Here is an 18,785-nt window from a genome sequence, read left to right on the forward strand (position 1 = left end):
TTGACATGGCTTGTTGAAATTGTTTGGTATTGTAATATTTTTAGTATGTTGGAATTCTTTATTTCATATTATGTGTTTTAATTGTACTATTATATATTAAAAGCAAAGAGTACATATAATCATAATATTGCAAAAATTTAGAAAAATAATTCAATAATTGAATGGTGGATATATAAAAATTTGATTATTTCCTGCAAAAATATAGGAGATTCGAATTATGTTTCGAAAATTATGAGAAAATTTTGATTCTGAATTTTTATATAAATTAGAACTATAATTTGATTTTGAAACCTTTTAAGTTGAAATTGAAATGCTTGTTTCCGATCCGATCCGACCTAAAATCAGTGCCATGCATAAAATATAGGGAATTTTAATGAAAAAACTCCTGGTATTGTTCACTTTAACGAAAAGTCATATTTTTATACTAAAAGTCAATCATGGTACTATTCATTTTATCCTTTATTTTGTTCTTATCGTTAAAACTCGTTTTCTTTAAATTATATGACAAATGTGAAGAGTCCATGAAAATAAAACAAATGAGGATAAAAATCACACTGGGCGTGGCCTAGTTTACCAAACCCTCAACCAACCCACGTGATACTGGGCATCTCACAACCCGACCCGCCCAAACGCCGGGCCGATCCCTCCTACAATCCAAAAGTCCGAAACCCTAACTATCAGCACGTGCGAGGGCGCCTCCTTCTTCGATAGAGTCACGTGCCGGAAACAACCGCACGCAGACTCCAAATCGTGATAGCTGGAAGAGAAATGACACAGGAGGAAAAGGAAAACACAGAGAGAACAGAACGGAGATAGAAAGCCTTGCCTTTCAGAAACCCTAGCTCCCTCCCCAGTTTTCCCACCCCCAATTTTCCCACCTCTCCAAATTTCCCTCCCAAATTTTCCATGCATTTCAGCTCGTATTTGAGGTACGCTCACCGCTCTTTCTCCAATTGAAAATTTTCATATGCTATTGATTTATGCATGCAACTTTGGCTAATTGTATTTTTCCCAATTCAGAATTATTTAATCGATTGACTGTTTTTTGATGGGGTTGCTTTTGTTTTTTTTTTTTTTTTTTTAGATAAATAAACCCTAAATTTAATTTATATAGAAATACTACTGTTGATAAGGATTTTGTTAGTTGTGAGGTGGAATCATCAACAATGGAAGTTGAAGATTTTTCCTTGGTGGGAAATGGAAACTGGGTTGGATTCTGAAAACCATTTGGCATGGTTTGTAATCTGAATTGTCGTTTGTATGTGTCCTGGAATTCGGATTTTCGGCTTCCTGGCAACCATTTGACATGGTTTGTTGTATCACTTCTTATTGGGTTCAGCTAACCCAACTGTTTATAAAGGTGTTCTTTTTTTTTTGCTGAATTGCTCAACCAATTGGTTGCATTACACTCTCTCTGTTCGACCTTGTTTCTTATTGGGTCATGGAGATTGAAGAACTCAATAGATTGGCTTCCAAGTTGTCTCCTTTCCGCATTCTGCCCCTTTACTTCTTTTGGCAGACCGAGTACTACATTGAGTTCTGAATGTTGGTTTATGAATATTAAATGCTATTTTGTATTGTATTTAACATTCAATCTGTAATATTTTCGTCTGGTATTGAGTATTGAGCTTTGTGCTGCTAGTGTGAAACTTATTTTTTCTTTCCCATTTATGTGCTCATCAATATTGCTCATGTATTGTAATATTTCTGTTCTTTCTTTCCCATTTATGCACACATAGATATTGAGAAACTCCAGTGAAGTCCCCCCCCCATTTATACTTCCCCCTTTTCTTGTTACAAATTACATTTACCACTGTAAACTTTTATAGTTAAGTTAAAATATTGAAGTTACTGATAACGCTCTTCTTGGAATTTGAGGTTATCATCTCGTTTGTTCCCCAAATCTTATTGTGTTTTACTTTGAATACAGGAAATATATTTGAGAAAGCTCTCTGGATAAGAATGCTAACGCAAATTTTGTTGGGATTCAAGATCGTATCATTTTGGGAAGCACTGATAACTATTTTGTACTTAGTTAATCAAGTCAAGCTTTTGAATAAGGAAAAGGTTCCATTTTCCCTGTAACTCTGTTTGGAAGTGGAGGTGAAAGGTGGTTTTTGGTTCACCTCTTCTGAAAGTTAGTTGCGTGTCACTGTCAAATGTCAGAAGGTGTCATGGCGGTAGTCAAACCTGAGGTATGCTACTTCATTGTCTGATGAATTACAAATGGTAATTTAGGCAAGTTAGATTATTTAGTTTCATTCCATTTGTTTTCACATTTTATGATTTCAGCAGCATATGTATCTTTAAGGGTCCTTTGTCACTTGAGTATGATGGGAAATGAATAGGTATAGTAAAAGAATTAGTTTGTTTCTAGACGAACTCTTGGTGGAATGTAAATGGAGAGTTGTAATTTCTTTGGTAACAAGGGCTGGTGCATAGTGGTCGGAATAAGCAGTGTAGAAATTAAATAGAAGATAGTGGCTAGGACTGTTACACCTGGGGTTATTGGTTCTGTGGGTTGCATATGTGGTAGTTCAAGCTGAGATATAGGTGTATTAGTTGTATATAGGAGTATTAGTTGTGTTTCTCTTTTGACTCCCTCCTGATTTTCCTTATGTTTTGTGCAATTAGATGAAATCTTACATCTGGCTTCAAACTGCTGATGGCTCAATCCAACAAGTAGAAGAAGAGGTTGCCATGTTTTGTCCCATGATTTGCCAAGAAATATTGCAAACAGGAATGGGATCTTCCAAAAACTATGCTATATCACTTCCTCAACGAGTTAATCCTGCCATTTTGGGCTTAATACTCGACTACTGTCGGTTTCATCAAGTACCCGGTCGCTCTAATAAGGTCTGACATATGATTCTAACATGTGTAGTTTCTTTTCTGTTCTTACAGGATATTATTTTCCAATTAACAATCAATGGTGAAAATCTTATGTAGAAAACTTGGAGAAAATACTGCTACCCTTTATGTGGGCAAAAAAGGGTGGTTTCGAAGTTTTTTATCCATCATCATCATGTACATGGTGAAGTCAGAAGTAATTTATATGTTTGATAGTATTGTTATCATGTGTAGGAGCGCAAAACTTTTGATGAGAAATTTATTCGAATGGATACAAAAAAGTTATGTGAGTTGACGTCTGCTGCTGACAGCCTCCAGTTGAAGCCTTTGGTTGATCTTACCAGCCGAGCACTTGCTCGAATTATTGAAGGAAAAACACCCGAGGAGATACGCGAGACATTTCATTTACCGGATGACCTCACAGAGGTTTGTTACTATCAAAAGTTTGTTTTTTACCTTCCATCCATGTTTTTCATGTATATATGGTTCGATCCAGGAGGAGAAGTTGGAACCTCTGAGGAACATAACTGATGATCCGCGTATCCGGCTCCTTAACCGGTTATATGCTAGAAAGAGGAAAGAATTAAAAGAAAGAGAGAAACTGAAGGTGCTTACTTTTACTTGAAGAGTTTGAAGCCTTTACCATATGTTAAATGCGATATCTGTGGTAATTTTATATTTCACAATGTTTATTATCTGAGTTGTGCAAAGTACAAACAAATGTAATTATGTAGTTGGAAGCTTGAAGCATTAAGACCTGTGCATACATGATCGCATTAATAGAAAGTTTATTGTTTTGTTTCAGAGTGTTGAGGCTGAGGAAGAGCATGTCGATGAGCGTTCAGTTGATGATCTTTTGACATTTATAAATGGTGGAAACAGAGGTATGATCCAGAAATTATCTCTCTTCATTCTGGTTTTCTGCCTTTTTTCTTACACATTGATTTGATTTATTTATTGACTTTTTTGCAACTTTTTCGCTGTTTGAAGTTGTAGTATGTTTGGCTCTCAAATTCATAGTAGATAAATTTTCCTGTGTTCCTGTTAGTAAAGTGAGTTTGCTTCAAGGCTAGAATTCTCCGTATCCGCCTGGGAAATGGTGATTTATCTATTCAAAACTTTTTTTTTTCGGGCACAAAGGACCACTCTGTTGAAGGTTATTGGCATCCCTATCTTACCTCCATGGACAAGGAGCACAATATTTTTTGGGGTTTACATACTTTTTGATAGGTCATTCAGTCAGTAGATTCACACATATCATGGTACTTAATTAAGCATTCAAGTTTTTTTTCTCTGTACTGTACCATCGCTTGTCATATGAAAGTTGTATTTGATAGACCCATCTAGTTTTTCGTTATCTACTCTCAAAGCCTACCATAATCTGATACACTCTGCAGAAACAAAGGGGGTTAAGACCAATAAGAATAAAAAGAAAAATCGAAGAAGAAAAGATCATCCAAAAGATTCTTCAACCAATGTAAATGGACATAACAAGGTTGGTACTTCTTTCTCTCGCTCAAGACAGCCACCTATCGGCACTTAAGCGTGTGTATAGTATGCTTGTGAATTTTCCTGCATGTGTCAAAACTTGTTTGTGATTTCTCTTTGTCGTTGTCTACATTTCTAGGACTTGGATGCGCTTTCTTCTGCTTCCCAAGATGGTGACACTATCAACGTTGAGTCTCCGTCTCCCAGTTCTTCAAAGTTGCAAGATTCTACATCTGTTACCTTTTCATCAAAGCTTGACCTTGATGATGGTGATTTGGATGACGATTTAGATCCTGCCATGAAGGAAGAACTTGACAGGTAACAACAATGTCCAGTTAGTTTGTGATGATGAATCAAACTTCTGTTTTTATAAAGTATATTATTCAATCGTATTAGAATGATCACCACCACTAATATTTAACTGTTTATATGAATTATGCTGACCCTTGTCTCAACGTACACAGAAAATTTTCTTTGCCCCTGTTAAATGTCCCCTTCCATGGTTGTACCAATTCTACAGATATTTTATGATTATTGCAAGACTGTTTGTTTCTTACATTCCTTTATGTTTATGCTTTATGTAGGGAAGTGGAGGATTTTGCACGAAGATTAAATTCAGATTGGCCAGAAAGGATGCAGGAAATTTTATCCTTGGGCCAAGAGAGGAAACTTGCACCAATAGATATAAACGGCAATGGCTCTGCACGTAGATATAAAAGTATGTCCCAATACATCCTCTGATATTGAGAGTGATTGAGTGAGTGAGTGTGCGACTAGATTGAGTGAAGATTTGGTTAGACTGAGAGTTACCGGGTGATTTGCAGGTTTGGACAGGAGATAATGATCTACGAGAGAGCACTATTTAATCCGAATGTGCAGCAGCTTGAGTGATTGGAATAGATGCTACCGATGAGGTTTGCTGCTGCAGAAGCTTAGAAGAGAGCAGTGTTTTTGGTGTTGATGGCATGTGAGTACATTTGTTTGTTTTTTCCATCACCAAACGCAATTTTCGTTCTGTGGGCATCTTCTATGGCGAAGAAAGGAAACGAATATATGTCGAAAAAAAGAAGAGGAAGATCCCACAATTGGGAGCATAGTTTTCCTCATTGCCTTGAGCTTATGTTCTCTTTTGTGGTTGTTTATGAGGAGCATACTTTGCTCAGTTTTTTTCCTTGAGCCGCCATTGATGGCGGCCCCCTCCTGTACTTTCTTGAAACGATGCCGAATTTTACAGATGTACCTTTTCTTCTTCGTTTCATATATAGGCCCCATTTGGCTTTTACAGAGTCTTGCAAGAAGTTGTAAGCGCTTTCAGTTGATGTAATGAAATCGAAATGAAAAATAAAGGTTATTTAAAAAGCTTTGTACAATATGGTCGTTTTGAATATGTTGGAAGGCCATATTTAACATTAGGTTCCACGGGGCAGATTCAATGACAGAGAAAAACTTTCATGCATCCGAAAATCGCTTCATGAAATCAGTTTCGAACATGTAAGCTCAAGAATGTGAAACCTTTGAAATAGGTACATGTAAGTTTTTCTCCTTTATGGTAGAAATGAACATTTACTCATCACCAATGCCTTTTCCAAGAATTTGAATATGTTGGAAGGCCATATTTAATCTTGGGTTCCACAGAGCGGATTCGATGATAGGAAAAAACTTTCATGCACCTGTTTAACGAAATTACTTCATGAAATTAGTTTCTCACATGTAATCTCATATATATGAGACATTTGAAGTAAGTGTATGCAAGTTTTTCTCCTTTAATGACAAAAGAAATGAACATTAAGTTTTTCTCCTTTAATGACAAAAGAAATGAACATTACACGTCACCAATGCCTTTTCCAATTTCATGTCATTCACAAGTAGTATTCATATATTTTACGTTGTTCTAATCAAATTTCACATTCTATGAAGATCTTTTATTCATTTATTTTTCTTTGACATTAATAAACGAAAAGGTAAAAAAAAGAAAAAGAAATTAGTGCATTAAAGATCAATAGTCTTTCAGTTTATGGGCAGAGTAATACTTCTTGAAAGCCCTAGGAAGATAGATAGGCAACAAGAACCCAAATAAATTGAAGCACCAAAACCCCATGTTAGCAATAGCAAGTCCTCTCCCAACGTACAATCTTCTTGCAGATCCACCATACTCCTCGTATTCTTTGGAAAACTCACTCTTCAGCCACTCCACAATGGTGAATATCCTCCTGGAATTGTAGAAAACCGGCACGAAAACACGTATGGGCGTCGAGAACCGGTCGGCGAAAGCCATTCCTTCCATGAACACCTGACTTGCGAGGAGAAAAACGTGCGGGGAAGCGGCGCTGATGCCTTCTTTATCGCCTTCGAAAATGCCCTCAAAAATGTAGGCAATGGGGAGCAGAAGGCCGATGATGGCCCCCGTTAGGACGTAGAGGCGGAGGATTTTGTTTTTTGGGTTGAAAACTGTGGGGTCTTTAGAGGAACTGAGGGCGGGGAAAGCAACTTTGGAGATGAAGTTCATGTAGATCATGGAGAAGACAACGAAGGCAAAGTCTTGGGGACTTACCATGCCGCTGGCGGAGAAGACGACGACGACGGCGAGGGCGTTGAGTTGCCGGAAGGAGAACGTACCGCCACCGGCTTTGAGCGGAGAGGCGGTGGCGCCGGAGTGTAAAGATGGGAACGTCTGGTGGGAGGTGAGTTTTGAGGAGGTTTGGTCGTTGTGTTCCTTGAATTCATGTTCTTGTTCTTTGGGGAGACTAATGTCACTGCAGGTTGGACCAACTCCACCTGACATATTTTTGTGTTCTTGTTGTTTAGTGTTAGGGTTTCTTGCAGAGAAAGAAGAGTTGAAGAGAGAGAAAATTGTGAGAGAGTGAAAGAAGGTTAGAGAGAATTAAGAGGAAGAGCAGGGGAGAAGGAAACGTTAGGGTAAAGCATAAGGTGAGGAGGGTGGACAGGTGGCAGTGTAATAGGGGTTTCAGGAAGCTGGTTTTGCAGAGAGGAGAGGGAGTGGACATCATTTTTTCTTAAATACTTTTGTCCAAGTCAAAGTGGCTTTTGCTGTTCTTAAGCTTAGTCTACACTTTTATTGGAGAGTGTTGTTGGAACGAGAAAATCTTCGGCAGGGCAGTCGGATGAGTCGGGTTATATGTCTAAGCCTCTTATAAAACATGATTAACCTGTATTTTGATACATCATACGTTTAACGCATAATAATAAAAAAAAATTTACAATGATTTATAATAATTAACCTGCATTTTGATACATCATACATCGTATACGTGATTAGTTTTTATCAAGTACTGTTTATATTTAATTTTAAATAAAAAAAATTACAATGATTTATGATTACACGATATACGATAAATAGATACAATTAGAAAATGCTCGAGATCTTCACAAAGAGAATTAAGAGAGCATTCTCATTCGTTCTAATGCTTCAGAGTTTGGATACTTGTGCATGTCGTATGGCAACGTGGCTCGTGTAGGAAAACTAAAAGACAAAACTACCCCTTCATTAACTTTGTGACAAGGATGGACTAGTGTCCCTGCATGCATTGACATAACTATGCAACAAGAAATGATCGAATTTAGACGTTATTCAACCCCGAATTAAATAAGAATAATGCTAGATAAATTAAATTCGTAAGTTAAATTTATAAATTAAATTATATAACATTAATAAAAAATAAAAAATAAACATATTAATTAACATTTAAACAATAATTCAATCGTAACTTGTCATATTTAGAATATTACTCCTAAATGAGGTTTCTAAGAAAGTAACTAATCAACGATTATGAATCCGAAACGATGAATTCAAATATTATTGGCACTCAAAAATCTATCATAATTAAAATTATCAAAATTTATAAAGAGAAATGCAAAAAAAACTCATATGCTCTTTATGAATTTTTTGTCCAACTCATATTTTTGACATAATATTAACACGTGCTCTAAAATGATAAGGTGGCAGAAAATCGGTAAAGAATTCCACCTTGTGAGATTCTCCTTAGCATTTCCCTTATAAGGAAAAAAAACTAAGCAAATTAAAATGATATGTTATTGGTACTGTAAAAGAAGGAAAGTACTGAAACCAGTTACTAGAAAATTTAATGAGTTAACAGATAAGAAAGAAAAGAAACGAAAACCTCACTACCAAAGAAACATCTTACAAAGCTTCATGATATCTTCGTGCAAAGACACTTGAAACGTCTTCATTCTTTAACTTCACTGTAAGCCGAGTAATATTTCTTGAAAGCCTTAGGAAGATAAACAGGAAGCAAGCACCCGAAAAGATTAAACGACCAAAACGCCAAGTTAACAACTGCAAGCACTCTCCCAACGTACAGCCTCCTCGCATAGCCACCGTACACTTCATCTTGTTTTGAGAACTCACTTCTAAGCCAATCCACTATGGTAAAAACCCTCTTGGAGTTGTACAAAACTGGCACGAAAATGCGTATCGGAGTGGAAAATCTGTCATCAAAAACCACTCCGTCCATGAAAAGTTGACACGCAAAGAGAAAAACAGGCGGTGTAGCTGCTTTGATCCCTAGCTGGTCGTTCTCGAGAACGCCCTCGAAGATGTAGGCTATTGGGAGGGCAAGGCCGATGAGGACGCCGAGGACGATGTGGAGGCGGAGGAGCTTGTTGTGGGGGTTGAAGAATTGGGGCTCTTGAGAAGAAGAGGGGACGGGGAAAACAAACTTTGAGAGGAAGAAGATGTAGAGGAAGGAGAAGAGAACGAAAACCATGTCCCCGGGGCTGACCATGCGGCTGGCGGAGAGGACAATGATGATGGCGAGGGCGTTGATCTGCCAGAAGGGGAGGACGCCGGATCTTTTGAACTTTGAGGAAGTTGGATCGGTTTTGCTTTGTTTGACGAGCTCATGTTGTTGCCGTTCTTGTTCTTGCTCTTTTGGGAGGGTGATGTCATTGTAAGTTGGACCAACCCCACCTGACATTTTTGCGTCTCTGTGAGAAAAGTTGCTCTTTGCTTATCGTTTAGGACTTGAGATTTTACCTGAAAAAAAAGAGAGATCAAGGAAGAAAGAAAGTTGTGAGCGTTTTCTAAGAGATGAAAGTTGTGAGTGTTTTATTTTCAGGTTATATGTAACTTGTATGGTTGTCTCTTTTTCCGAGCCATTGTTCTTATCTTTTAAGTTTTAAGCTTAGTTTATATGCGAGATTGAGGAGTGTGTCACTTGGAGACCGCAACCGCATGGCATTCGGTTGAGGGGAACAGCCAGTGTTTTCTCCTGCAGTCTACAATATCAGCAGATGCGTGTACACACGTCAACTGGCAGCATTCAAATTTTTATTTTTTTAATATAAGTGATTTTTATTTAAGTTAAGGGTAATACTATAAGGACTAAATTTGTAAACATAATTTTGGAACTAAAGGACATAGAAGTTGATCATAATTGGTTTATTACTTAAACGTTGATAAATGTGTTCATTCTTATTAGTAACACATCATTTAGTTTGCAAATTTAGTTTCCCTATCATTACCCTTACGTTAATATCGAAACTTTGAGAGTAATTTGAACAAGTGAAGTTACATTCATCATATTTTTCATACTACTTTTGTACCATCTCTCTGTAATATAGCAGGGCGGCCAATGTATATGTCATCTCTATTAGTCTTTTGACTTCGACTTTATTAATAATTAAACTTGTTTGGAGATGGTACAAATTTGATATGAAAAAAATGATCTTCATGAGGAAATAAAAAGTTGGATCTAGAATGGATCTCACCTTAATTGTCTCATCTATAGTCCTGAGTAGAAGTTTGATTTCAAACCAATTTAAACAGGAAAAATATGTTAAGCTAATGTGCCTTGAATGATCCACATCTCAAGATCAAGTGCAGATGAGCCCACTGAAGTAGCATTTTTGAATTAGGTATTGAGTTGAACACATACTAAAGCTTCCTCGTCATTGATTAACAAAACTTTCTATTTTTATTACTAGGCATGTAGTGGTAGTTGCCCAAGATTGGTATACTAACAACTTTAGCTTCACATATATGTTCAATCCAACAAACATCTTAGCCTTAATTTGAACTTGCCCAACTATGTTTTAGTACATACTCATGTCTCTCAACTACCAAACTTACACTTCATTCACTATAAACCAAATCCATTGGGAAGGCGCAGGTTAGAATACGTACATTTACATTGAACATATTGAATGTATCACATACACTAAATTCAATTCAAATATCCATCTCCTTAATCAGCTTGTCGTGTTCGTGTTGTTTTCGTCTCAAATATATTATCTTCATGAATTCATTAGTTTAAGAAGTAAAAGTTGTTTATTTTCGTATCAAATCACTTAAGAAGTAAAAGTTGTTTATTTTCCTGTCAAATCCCTCCTCATATCGAATATTAAGAAAAATTCTTGACGTTCTATGCAATTTTCATGCTATGAGATGCTTTCCCAGGATTCTTATCACAGCTTTATATATCTTTATAGAATTTGATCAGTAAAGTTTTCATCTAGTCAAGAAGTGCATATGCTCTTTTTTTCTCCTTTCTTTCTGTTAAAAGCATATGATTTGATGAATAAATGATTTTAGTTCAAACCATAGCTCGGAAACGAGATGGCACTTTTAGTTTGATGGACTTCGGGTGTCACCCTAAATGTGTCCAAAACACGTGCCGAAATACCACATGTAATCATACCAAAAAAAATTTCCTCTAATTAAATATAACACGTGACATATCACCCTGTATTACAGATCTCTTCTTTACGGGGGAGAAATGAGATGGAAGTTGATCAAACTCTTGAAAACCACGGTCGAAGGCTTAAATTAAGCATGTTTGTTGCTTCAACAAATTGCCTTCTTATTTTCATTTTCTCGTCGGAGATGGAAGCGAAGTACTTGGTTTGGATATATGAGAGATATATAGAAGAGTTCAAGATGGATGGTGGAATAGACGAGCCAAAATTCACTTCTACACTTCTACCAACATCGATATTGTTTTCAAGTTGGTAATTACCATCTGCATAATATATTATGTATGAGGTTAATTTATCATAAAAAACTTGACAGGATTTTATCACAAAAAACATCAAAGTACGGCCGACATGGGATTCAATAGAATACATTTACAAGAAAACGATACGCAAAGTGAAAGCTAAAATCCAAAAATTATTTTAACAAAAAAAATCTAAACTCCAAAACACCAAGTTAGCAACGGCAAGTCCTCCTCCAAGAAGCACTCTTCTTTCTGCAGCTGCGTCACAACCACCACCAACACACACTTTGGAGAATTCGTTCCCAACCCAATCCATAAGCGTGAAAATCCTCTTTGCGTTAAAGAAAACCGGCATGAAAACCCTAATCGGCGTCGAAAACCTATCGGAATACGCCACTCCGTCCATAAAAGCTTGACTAGCAAGGAAAAACACGTGCGGGACAGCAGCTTTGATGCCTTCTTGGTCTCCTTCCAAAACCCCGTGAAATATATACGCTATCGGCAGGGCGAGGCCCAACACGGCGCCGAAAGCCGGGCCGGTTTTGACCATTATGCCCTCGGTGTTGAAGACTGGCGGGTCTTTTGAAGGGTCGTCGGATTGAGGCGGGAAGGCGAATTTGCCGAGGAAGAAGATGTAGACAACAGAGAAGAGCACAAAGGCAAAGTCTAGAGGGCTGACCTAGCCGCTGGCGGCGAGGAGTGAGGACCACCATGACGATGAGGGCGTCGAGCTGCCAAAAGGAGATGCGATTCGCCTTGCGGGCGGTCTCCATGGTTTGGCCCCTTTTGGGGTTGAGGTACTTCAGGGAGCTTGCGGGGACGTCGTCGTTTTGTTGCTTGTATACATGTTCTCGTTCTTCTGGGAGGTTGAGGTCTGTGGGATCAGCCATTTTTTCTTGGTTACGTGGAAGTTACTGGAAGCAAAGTAAGAGCTCGATCAAAGTTAAGTAGGGGAGAGAGGGGATGGTGGATTTAGGCATAGAAAGCTGAGACGACAGTGGACACGTGGCAGTCGAGTAGGGATTTGATTTGTATACGTGCGATAATAACCAATGAGTAGACAAACCGCTTGCTTCTTGGATTGTTATCGAATTTTCAGTTTGGACTGGTTACATGTAAATGCGTGTAAGAAGAGATGCCGTGGAGCTGCAACCTTCTGGGAAACGAGCATGGCCCATGGAACTTGGTCATTTGAATAGGCCTTGCAAGCGGATCATGTTTGTTGACAGATCATATTTGTTGTGTTCGTATTATTTTTGTGTCATATCGTTATCTTAACGTATCGTGTCAAATTTATTATCTTAATTAATTCTTAACATGTTCTTAATACGACTAGTTAATAAGTTTTTAATAAGTAATGAGATAACAATCCGATTCATTAATAAGCTGATCTAAAACAGTTTTACTTTCGTGTCATCTCGCGAAACGGATCCCAACAATAGAGGAAATACATTCGATTGGGTAGTCTACACAATCGAATTTGATAAAAAAAAAAAAATCAAATTTGATCAAAATTCTTGTATAATACACCCATTTCAACTTCAAATGTTGTAACCTGAAATGACATCACAAATGGACCTAATAAACAAAATGCCCGTCCAGAAACCGACTCATTTGGTCTGTCGGTCTCACTGACGACGCCATCAAGACGGTACAAAAAAATGCATGGCAAATTGGCAACGAAAACAGAAAAGGACGGCTCAAACCACAAAACCAAATTTATTACACAAATTTTTGACAAACAGAAGAAAATCTCACTAATCAATCTTTGCTATGAAAATGAAAAAAGGACGGAACTATAACAAAAGGAAAAAAAATCTTATCTTCCAAAACTTGTTCTTCGATTTTCCGACAGAAGACCGCTGGTAAAAACTGGACCCCTCTGCTCCTACGAATATAATCACTGGCTAAACTGTGCACATTGTATAACCCCGAAAAAAGAAAAGAAAAACCATCTCTTTACCCTCGATTACTAGGCAACTGCACTATGTTTCGGAATGTATTTAATCTTCACACCCTTATCATGCTTCGTCCTGCGCCTGACTTTAGCAGCTCCAGCAGTTGGCAAATCAAATGCCTCTCCATTTGCAAGCCGGTTTTCTGCATTGCCAAGAATGCTGCGTTTAAACCTCGATGGATGAGTCGCTGCAACTTCACGGTCATCTTGATTTTCTGGGCATCTCGGAGGTTCAGAGTCTTGGAATAGAACCAATTCCACATGATCTGCAGCAACAGCATCCTTCCATCCTGCACAAACAAGACGTGTACTTATTGTATAGTATTTTTAATTAACTTCAACGGGGAGCAGCTTGTACAAAAGATAAAATAGTACAAGATATAATAATGGAGCTGAACTCACTCTGTGCAAGAAAATCTTTTGCCGCATGGCTAGAGAAGCCCAGCCTTCCAGTTTCATCGGGGTGAGTTGAGTCATTCCCGTTTCCAACATTATGGCCATCCACAACACACGATCTTTCACAATTTTCACTGTGAAGGTTTTGGCTGTTGCCCTTTTCAGCTACCACATTTATGTCAGATTCTTTGCTGCCGTTCTGAATTGGCATAGGACCTTTTGTTCCATTCCGGCTCACTGGCCTCCAAATCTTCACTGTTGACCGGTTTGTGCCACTCTGTACCAGATCAGGTTTATGGGTTTTATCCTGAGAATTGTCCTTTGGTACTTGACCCTTCTCCGAAAGACACTCATCGTGAACACCAGCCTGATTATTACTTTCCTGGCAACAATTTCCAAGATTGACTGGTATAGAACCAATCAAAACCTCACGGTTCTTGATTTGATCTGGTTCAGATGCTACTTTCTGCACTCCAGCTTTCAAACTCCTCCCATCATATTCTGGTTTAGGCTTTCGACTCCATACTCTATTGCCACTGGAAGCAGCCCTTGCATCCCTGTGGTTACCATGGTGTTGTGTGGATGAATGCTTCGATGTTTGAGAACCATGACCTCCATGAAATCCATTGGGCACACCCCGCTGCGATTTTGGAGACAACTGCCATCGAGCAGCCGCACGCCGACTACCATTTCCTTGCACCACCCGCCGTTCAACATTTGGTCCACTCACCGAATCAACATGTCCAAAGCTAACTCGAGTCTGAGATTCGGGATCCGCACTTACATCCGTGTTTGAGAGTTGGAATGATTCAAGAGATAAGCAGGCATGATCCAGCATATCCGAACTGGCCGTGTCAGAATCAAATGTTGCTGAAGGACTAGATGTTTCTACGAGTGGCACAGCATCCAGAGTTTCATCAATGTTCTCCTTAACATCGATCTTCTCCCCATGTCCTTGATCCTTTTCCTTCTGTTCTTTCTGCCTAAGCTTCTTCTGCCTTTTCCTTTCCAACAGCTCTGTTTGCCTACAGTTATTCAGAAAATAAGACCAAACAGATTATGCAAATGCAACTGATAAAAAACAATAGGCAACAGCTTAATCAGTCATGCTGGCCTATACTCTACAGAGTGCCGAGTTTAAGGAGGTGAGTTTTTTAAGAAAAAGGTAAAAGGCACCGAAAATCTTCCCACCAACACAATTAAAAAACAGAAATGTGCTGAAAATCAAATAGAAATGCTTGTTTGTACCTTCTTTGAGCAGCTTCTTCTTCCTCCACTAGCAACTTCTGTAACCTCAAAGCTTCCGTATCCTTGTCAGCATGCCAGGCTTTCAACTGAGCAAAGAATCACCACAGGTTTAAACGCGATAAACAGAGTAAAATCAACTATATTTAAACATGGAAAGGAAGCAAGAAAGTTACCAATTTCTGTTCCACCAGGAAGCTTGTACAAGCAACTAAGTTTTTTGATTCAAGGCCAATTTTCCCAGCCTCCCCATCAAAAATATATCTCTGCATTGATATGGCTGTCCCAGACAGAAACGTCATTTCACTTGCATCATCGAGGATAGAAAATAACTCCAGGGAAGATATGGGAAACCTGGAAGGTCTAGCTTGAACAATATCCTGGATAAAAAGAAAAGAATCATAATATCACATCCATATAACAGGCAACGTGGCAGTTCATTATAATAAATACTCATACACAAGAAAAAGAATAATGTCTTACCAGAAGGGCTGAACCGGCCTTCAAATAAATGTGGGGGAAAGGAGAAAATCCCGGTTTCCGTATAAGTGTTGTCAATGCCTTTATAATTGAAGACCCTGGAACTTCCTAGAAAATATATTAAATTAGGAACTCTCCTTTAAAAACTGTTTCTTTCACATGATTGCACTTAAGTAACAATTTAAGAAATAAAACGTAGAAGCTAAATAAAGATGACACCAGCACAAATAATATAGTGACTTTGAAAAAAATGAAGCCCACTAGAAATTAACTGGAGGAAGGGGCAAAGAAAAAATCATGGTAATTCAAAACTACGATCTGTGAGGACAAAAACGCATTTACTGTCCTACCTTAGTTTATGTTTGATGAATCTAAGCACAAGAAGGAAAAAATGTCACTTAATACCATAGGACGGAACATGATAATAACTTATGATGCATGCCACAAAAACAAAGGCAAGTAACAGAAAATACCTCTAAAGTCACATTCTTGAATGATACAGCTTCTTTTGCCTCTTCTGGCGAGAGCTGGACAAAGACCAAATCATGGAAGGGTGAGCACATACACTAGGAAGAAGGTAGCATTAATGTATTCAAAGAATAAATACCTTATCCCAAAATTCACCTAGAAGCTCCCTATTTTTAGAAGAATCCTACAAGATGTAAACAAAATAAGCATTATGAACAAAATGGACAGCAAAAGATGCTCACAGTCGCAACAAGCAGAAAAACAATATAGACAAATTTACAACAGTTAAAAATAGAAGGGAAACCTTGTCAAGCTTTTTCAATCGGTGGTGCACACGTATGTGTCTTCTGTAGTTAATGGATGAGCAAAACTCTCGAGGGCATTTGTCACACTTTTGCATCTGCACTTTAATAGGAGAGTGCAGGGGCCAACCTGGAAGTTCTGCCAGAGTAACGTGTGTCATCAAACACTTAGAAACAAATTACCTTCTTATGACATAATATGTATATTAAAACAGCCATTGGCCTTAGCAGTGGACCAAGAAAGGCAAACCAAATGCAGGATACTCCCCATTAGGTATGGCAGAAATCTCAATCTAATGGTGCACTACTTCTATAATCAAATAAAGTTGTGATTATACGAAATAGTTTCTAGTACCTTGTTGGTCTAAGGCATGAAGTAGCTGAATCCAAGGGACTGGGCTATCCCCGGCCCTTGAGAAAGAAATAGATGGCTCTTTTGCAGCTTGTCTGATGATAGTGTCAAGGGAATCACTTTCCTCCTCTGATTTCATAGCATACAGAGAGTTTGAGGTCGTAGGTTTAGCAATTGACATCTATACACACACAAACTTCATATCAACCAGAGCACCGGGTGTCTCTGTACAAAATATAGGACAAATAAAAACAAGGTGAACATCTAGTGACTAAGTGACATTCAATTGAACTGGATTGAGGCACGAATATGCCGCATCTAAAGTGGATGCAGCAATTGAAAGCAAGCTCAGGGCACAAAAGCATCCTATTTCATCGACATTACAGCTAAATAGATTTATTTCCAAACAAGTTAACGTGTCTAATAAGTCCAACAATGTGCGCTTATCAGGAAACATAAATTACAACATCAATGGACATTGTAGTTTACAGAACAGAATAATTCTCGACCATATTATCAAAGAAGCCACAATCATATTACATGTGTTCTTGTACCGAACTTAGTAATGCAAAAAAGAATTAGAACTTCCACCTAACAAAAGAAATTCAAATAACTTAATTATTTCACCACATAAACAGCTACCTAAAGATCCATTGATTAAACAACGATGAATAGAATGAAATCTGAAGAAAAATCTACCATAAAAGATAGGAAGTAACCAAAAAGGTGAAAACCTACAAAATTCAATATCCTAAACATATTATGAAATACAGATCCACCAGAAATATTGCACAGCGAAAAGTGCCTCTGCCTACGCATCAAACGAAACATTTATCCATATACCTCGTTATAGAAACATAATCATACAACAAAATCGAAGTAAAATCAAGAGTAGGTGAATGAACATATGAGGGGAAATTGAAAAAAGGATAGGAAACTTCAATAAATCTCACAGAATCGGCATGCCGGAACTCAAAATCATAAACATGCAAAATCAAACTTAACCAGAGACGACTGTAAGACTTAGCTACGTTGAAATTACACCATTAACGATTCCAAATACACCACAAATACATACACACAGATATATATAAAATTCGAAATCTCTAGGTTTCCTCTTCTCATTGCACAGATGCAGAGTTCTTACCAGCTATCAAACAGAAATATAATTCTATTGAAAAAAAAAAAAAATTAAGAATACAAAAAGCATGAATTCGGCGAAGCTTGGTAAGGTTTGGAAACACGTGATCTGTGATCGATTTGTGATATATATGTATAAATGTATAGATATATATGTGTGAGAAGAAAGTGAGGCAGTAATCGTTTTACGTACCAGTGGAGGCGCGAGCAGAGATCGGTTGGAGGAGAGTGAGGACGTCGGGCGATCTGCGGGAATCGGAGCAGGCGGGAGGGAGATTTGGAGTGTTTGGCGGGAAGGAAAATCGCCGAGAAAATTCGAGAAAGTGACGAGCCGAAGGGGAACGGAGAGATAGAGTGGGGGAGTCCGTAAGGAGAAAATATAAAGGCGAGAGATGGACGAAGGAAGGGAAAGCCTTCTGTCTCTGTGCAGTAAAAGGGAAAAATAATTAAATAAAACGAAAATAAAAATAAAAATAAAAAAATTTGAGATTACGACTGGAGAGGGCGGTAGGGTTTATCTCACGCGCAGAGGGAGAGAGTGAAGGGGTGGCCTTGGGAATTGAGAGATTGACAGCCCTAAGTTGGTCCCCTGGGAGAGAATTCAGTTCAATATAATACTGGGCTTCGAGCCCATCCACTAAGATTGGGCTTTAGGTTTTTTTATTTGTTTTTTTTTTTTTTTAATACGTCTTTAGATCATCGAGGATGGTGATCTTCACATTCTCGTTTGAAAGATAAGACTTGAGGGCGAGAGATAAATGAGTTATGATTAGATTAGATGTGTTCAGTCCCTCCAATGTAGCCAATATTACGATTCTTTTTTCTTAGGGAAGTGTTATTGGCATTTCAAAAATCACATTCTATAATCCTCACAAGTGTATTTTTCTTTCTAAATATATAAAGTTTGGAGTGTAAAATAAGAAATTTGGAGTGCCAACAACAATTTCATTTTCTTATAGTTTTCAATGTTGTGTTTGAACCTTTTCCTCTATTAAAAAAAAGAAGTATAATTAGACTAAGATTCATGAAATTCGTATGACTTTTTTCTGTCCAGAGGAGTATTGATATATTCCAATTGTATCTGATGTAAAACTTTTTAATCTTCACAGTCTCACACAGAGATATGATCCAAG

The 18,785-nt window shown here is 37.9% G+C and overlaps 4 protein-coding genes across 5 annotated transcripts; 1 reads left to right on the top strand and 3 right to left on the bottom strand.

The window, feature by feature from the left end:
- The first annotated feature begins 721 nt into the window (after positions 1 to 721).
- Positions 722 to 5,708, top strand: LOC103934910 (SKP1-like protein 21). 2 transcript variants are annotated; one of them, XM_009344668.3, is made up of 10 exons: positions 722 to 929; positions 1,931 to 2,195; positions 2,635 to 2,856; positions 3,085 to 3,276; positions 3,347 to 3,457; positions 3,656 to 3,734; positions 4,248 to 4,345; positions 4,478 to 4,656; positions 4,923 to 5,056; positions 5,152 to 5,708. In XM_009344668.3, exons 2-10 carry the CDS (start codon positions 2,160 to 2,162, stop codon positions 5,202 to 5,204), a joined length of 1,104 nt encoding a protein of 367 aa, XP_009342943.2. In that variant the 5' UTR covers positions 722 to 929; positions 1,931 to 2,159; the 3' UTR covers positions 5,205 to 5,708. The 2 variants fall into 2 exon arrangements, with proteins under 2 accessions (XP_009342943.2, XP_009342944.2); XM_009344669.3 differs by having other exon boundaries at positions 723 to 929; positions 5,163 to 5,708.
- Positions 5,709 to 6,334: 626 nt separating this feature from the next.
- On the bottom strand, positions 6,335 to 7,120 carry LOC103934935. The gene has a single exon (XM_009344703.2). The coding sequence runs from the start codon at positions 7,118 to 7,120 to the stop codon at positions 6,335 to 6,337; it is 786 nt and encodes a 261-aa protein (XP_009342978.2).
- A 1,423-nt stretch (positions 7,121 to 8,543) lies between these two features.
- LOC125468986 lies at positions 8,544 to 9,293 on the bottom strand. The gene has a single exon (XM_048565854.1). The coding sequence runs from the start codon at positions 9,291 to 9,293 to the stop codon at positions 8,544 to 8,546; it is 750 nt and encodes a 249-aa protein (XP_048421811.1).
- Positions 9,294 to 13,006: 3,713 nt separating this feature from the next.
- LOC103934912 lies at positions 13,007 to 18,005 on the bottom strand. Its single transcript, XM_048565477.1, has 10 exons — positions 17,846 to 18,005; positions 16,516 to 16,693; positions 16,163 to 16,290; positions 15,998 to 16,042; positions 15,864 to 15,917; positions 15,394 to 15,498; positions 15,087 to 15,290; positions 14,914 to 14,999; positions 13,672 to 14,690; positions 13,007 to 13,559 (listed from the first exon to the last, which is right to left on the bottom strand). Exons 2-10 carry the CDS (start codon positions 16,691 to 16,693, stop codon positions 13,285 to 13,287), a joined length of 2,094 nt encoding a protein of 697 aa, XP_048421434.1. The 5' UTR covers positions 17,846 to 18,005; the 3' UTR covers positions 13,007 to 13,284.
- Positions 18,006 to 18,785: the final 780 nt, after the last annotated feature.

The sequence above is a fragment of a genome, unplaced genomic scaffold (assembly GCF_019419815.1).
Source record: "Pyrus x bretschneideri cultivar Hongxiangsu unplaced genomic scaffold, Pyrus_bretschneideri_v1 Contig4, whole genome shotgun sequence".
Classification (NCBI taxonomy): domain Eukaryota; kingdom Viridiplantae; phylum Streptophyta; class Magnoliopsida; order Rosales; family Rosaceae; genus Pyrus; species Pyrus x bretschneideri.

Bases quoted from the DNA above. Each gene is read 5' to 3' on its own strand.
- LOC103934935 (XM_009344703.2), bottom strand. From the start codon at position 7,120: ATGTCAGGTGGAGTTGGTCCAACCTGCAGTGACATTAGTCTCCCCAAA.
- LOC125468986 (XM_048565854.1), bottom strand. From the start codon at position 9,293: ATGTCAGGTGGGGTTGGTCCAACTTACAATGACATCACCCTCCCAAAA.
- LOC103934910 (XM_009344668.3), top strand. From the start codon at position 2,160: ATGTCAGAAGGTGTCATGGCGGTAGTCAAACCTGAG. The intron at 3,458-3,655 runs GTGCTTACTTTT...GTTTTGTTTCAG, and splicing joins AAGAAAGAGAGAAACTGAAG to AGTGTTGAGGCTGAGGAAGA. The intron at 4,346-4,477 runs GTTGGTACTTCT...CTACATTTCTAG, and splicing joins ATGTAAATGGACATAACAAG to GACTTGGATGCGCTTTCTTC.
- LOC103934912 (XM_048565477.1), bottom strand. From the start codon at position 16,693: ATGTCAATTGCTAAACCTACGACCTCAAACTCTCTGTATGCTATGAAA. The intron at 15,918-15,997 runs GTATTTATTCTT...GTCTTTGTCCAG, and splicing joins TAGGTGAATTTTGGGATAAG to CTCTCGCCAGAAGAGGCAAA. The intron at 15,291-15,393 runs GTAAGACATTAT...CTTTTTATCCAG, and splicing joins AGGCCGGTTCAGCCCTTCTG to GATATTGTTCAAGCTAGACC.